The sequence below is a fragment of the Alligator sinensis genome, unplaced genomic scaffold (assembly GCF_000455745.1).
Source record: "Alligator sinensis unplaced genomic scaffold, ASM45574v1 scaffold476_1, whole genome shotgun sequence".
In the NCBI taxonomy this organism is placed as follows: Eukaryota; Metazoa; Chordata; order Crocodylia; family Alligatoridae; genus Alligator; species Alligator sinensis.
Genome location: NW_005842444.1, coordinates 767,554 through 771,108, shown reverse-complemented (window position 1 = coordinate 771,108; position 3,555 = coordinate 767,554). Strand labels below are relative to the sequence as shown.

Below are 3,555 nucleotides of genomic sequence, written 5' to 3'. Positions count from 1 at the left end.
TTTCTCTGGTCAGCCAAGGAAGCCTCCTGGCCCCTTTCCCTCTTTTTCCTCGCATCGGGATCGTCTCCCTCTGTGCCCGAAGGATCATTTCCTTTAGGTACAGCCACCTTTCCTGGGCTCCCATCTCTTCAAAACTCCTACTCTGCAGTGCGTCCTTGACTAATCGCCTGAGTTCATTGAAATCAGCTTTCCTAAAGTCTAGTACTTTCACCCTACTAGTTACCTTATCCACTCGACATCTTATGATGAGTTCTATTATTAGGTGATCACTGTCCCCCAGGTGACTACCAATCTGTAGGTCCCCTACCATATCATCCCCCATTGCCAATACCAGGTCCAGTAAGGCGGTCCCACTAGTGGGACCGTGTACCTCCTGCGTCAGGTGGAGGTCTGTACCCCGGATAGGAACGAGCGTGAACGGTGGGACTTTGTTGTCTGTGTCTCCCAGCAGATGTCTGGGTAGTTTAGGTCCCCCATGACTACTGCCTCCTTAATTTTTATGGTCTCTGAGAGCTGCCTCAGGAACCCCAAATCTAGTTCTTCCCCTTGGTGTGGGGGTCTGTAGCAGACCCCTACCACCAAATCCCTTTCTCCTTGCCCCCCATGTAACTTAATCCACAGTCGCTATTTCTTCTTTTTGACTGAGTCTTAGGAGTGAGATGGTGTATTATAAAAGTAGATGAATGATTGAATTTCTGGGGCTTGAACAAGATGGAATAGGATTGCATTTAGGTGCCTACGTTCACTTAGACACCCAACTAGTTACTTATAAGAATTTAAAAGAAATGTTTGATCTGCCAAACTTGAGTCTAGATTTGAAACTTCTGGAGGTTTAGGTTCAGTTCATGATATAAGCATAGTTCATCTAAAACATTCAGATCTTGATTGGATTTTGAATCTCATACAGGGTGGGATGGTGTGTATCTTCAAACACAGAAGACTAGACTGATGGTCCAGAAAGTCTCTTCCAATTCTGTTACAATGTACAGACAAGCTCATAAGAATGACTGATAGCAGCAGCAGTGATTGGTTGATTAACCAGTCAAAAATGGCTACCTGGTGGAATCCATTGCATTCTGCTTGAAGTTTAAGAAAAAGCAGTAAATGTTTTCATTTGGCACAGCTGTAGGTACCTAATTATGGGTTTTCGTTCACAGTTTGCAGGACCTGGGCAGAAAGGAATTCTTACATCAGGGCTCCAATGCTATGTTAAAGGAGGGAAAATATACTTCTCTCTAACTGCATGCAAAACTTGGTAATTAAGAAAATAGTGTTTCAGTCACCATTCCTTTTCCACTGGCCACGCTGAAGGTCTGACTGTGACCTTCATTGATGCATCTATTTTGCAAATCTGTGTTTTATGGGTGGAAATACAGGGGGAGTTATTCTTGGCTCCCTTCTATCATTGTCTCTAATGATCAGCCTTCTCCTGTCACTGAAAAGGAGAGCAGGTTCCATAGTTCAGCAAGCAATATGATGTTGTTACTGCTCATCTTTTAGCTGCATATGATAAAAATTGCCCCTATTGTGCACTGGCGGACAGGTAGAGGTTAAAACTACCAGTTAACTATGTGGGCATGTATGCTTTGCCTCTGCTCAAAGGTATTTGAGGTGCTGCAAAATACACCCCGTGCACATGATTTTGTTCTCCATGCTGCATATTTGCAGCACAGACTCAAATTTAGATACCAGGAAATCCCAGTATCAAGAAAAAGTGTGCTAAAAAATAGTGGTGTGGCGCAGGTGGCAGTAGCATGCATTGCCCAAAACCAGAGCCACGTTTCAGCTGCTGGCTAGGCTCTCTGCACCTGAATCACTGCTGCTGCAGCCTCAGGCGCCAGGTAAGGCTGCTGGGGCTAGCCCAGGTGCTGGCCCCAGTCTCCCATACTCCACCTGCCAAGGGCAATTTGCCCCACACCCGAGCGCATATGCACGGGCTTTCTCCACGGACAAATAGCAATGGCACAAATCTGTGCTGCTGCTAGTTGTCTATGATGAAACGCATGGGCACGCTCAGCTGGACGCACCTTGTATGTCCACAAAAATGAATGCAATTTATAAAAAAAAATATATCACCAACCTAGTAACAGAGAAAGCAAAAATATAAGAGGCTAAAAGTGTAAAGGAATTCTGAGCCCAGTTGATCCCTGTTAATGGCCCATGCCATTTCCCTTAGCATATCAAAAACAATTATTTTGCAGTATTACAAGTCAAATATGGTATTTATCATCCTGCATCTTGCAACAGCCATCTTCTGCCATTGCAGTTTGTTACCCTGTACTAATAATGAGATGAAATTTTGGGTTAGGAAACTATGACTGGGTCTGACACACAAAGTCAATGGAACTGCATAACCAGCTTTGATGCATGAGGAAAGATGCATGCGCTATCATAAGTTTTTTTTTTCCCTTAACTAGAATTTACATGGACAAAGGAACATCTCTTAGCAACAAGGTAGAATGTTGGGACATAATGCCAAAAGAATCCAAGTTTGAACTGTCAGGGAAGCTCAAAGAGAGCCGTGGGGGAAGACCATGCTACTGAGCAGTTGCACTGTAAGATAAGAAAGTTGGTGTATGGAAAGGGAAAGAAAAGAGGTGGAGAAATGAAGCGAAGAAGATAAGAGGTAGCTTCCCTAAACCACTGGAAGTATCAAGTTCTTTGCAGGCCAACAGATGGCTTCCCAGTCAACATCAGCACCTGATGATCTCAATATATTTTATTCTCTGTGAGTCTGCTTTTTTATAACATAGCTAGGAGGCTGATCAGAAAAGGCAGATTTAATTTGAGCACCTCAAAAGGGACTGGGGCAAAGGGTAAGGCTGGTTTGAAAATTTGCCTCTTATGTTGTTCGTTTAAAAACATCCAGCCATTGTGGGGTTGTGTGTATGCCTGAGATGCCAGTCCCAACCTGCTGTCTGCTCCCTCCCCCTGCCCCGACCCCTCCCCCCTGGTGTGTGGGGTGGGGGTGGGAAGGGGGTCCCAAGCAGCCCCTGGCAGGCTGGAACTCTGCCAGCCTGCAAGGAAAAAGCCATGGTATCCCACGTTTTTTCCATTTTTAAAGTTTATTCACGACCCTTTCATGTATTCTTGCGACTCAGAGGTTGAGAAATGCTGCCCTACATGATGCGTTTCAGTGCTTTGTTCAGGAGAAAATGCAATCAATAATGCCTCTGCTGTTGCTGCACCCAACTATGCCTGTTCAGGAACCCTGTAACTTTTCCCCACGTGATATCACTGGGGAAAGGAATCCATTTCCCCTGAAAGCACATGGGGAAGCAGGTTCTTTTGCATGGAAAATTTCTTTAAAAACAAAAAACCAAACTCTTTTGTCCCTATGTTGATTCTTCAGGGTCTCATTTCACTAGTTTTACATTAGGCTGTTTGACCTAACTGCACTTACAGACTCTTAGATCTGCAAGCATTTGGTGCTGACTCTGTTTCCTTCCATCCAATGTAGGCACTTCCTGCCGCCACCTAGACGCACACCCAGGTGGGTAATTCTGGATGAATGCTTCTGTTTTGCCTTGGGTGTGAAATTACTGACTAGCGCTG

The 3,555-nt window shown here is 44.8% G+C and overlaps 1 protein-coding gene across 1 annotated transcript in view; it reads left to right on the top strand.

Moving 5' to 3' along the window:
- The first annotated feature begins 2,518 nt into the window (after positions 1-2,518).
- USP50 (ubiquitin specific peptidase 50) overlaps positions 2,519-3,555 on the top strand; it is a 20,153-nt gene continuing 19,116 nt past the window's right edge. The window contains exons 1-2 of the mRNA XM_025212095.1: positions 2,519-2,728; positions 3,461-3,493. Coding sequence (XP_025067880.1) covers positions 2,676-2,728; positions 3,461-3,493 — 86 coding nt within the window. The 5' untranslated portion in view covers positions 2,519-2,675. The remainder of the gene's footprint in view (positions 2,729-3,460; positions 3,494-3,555) is intronic.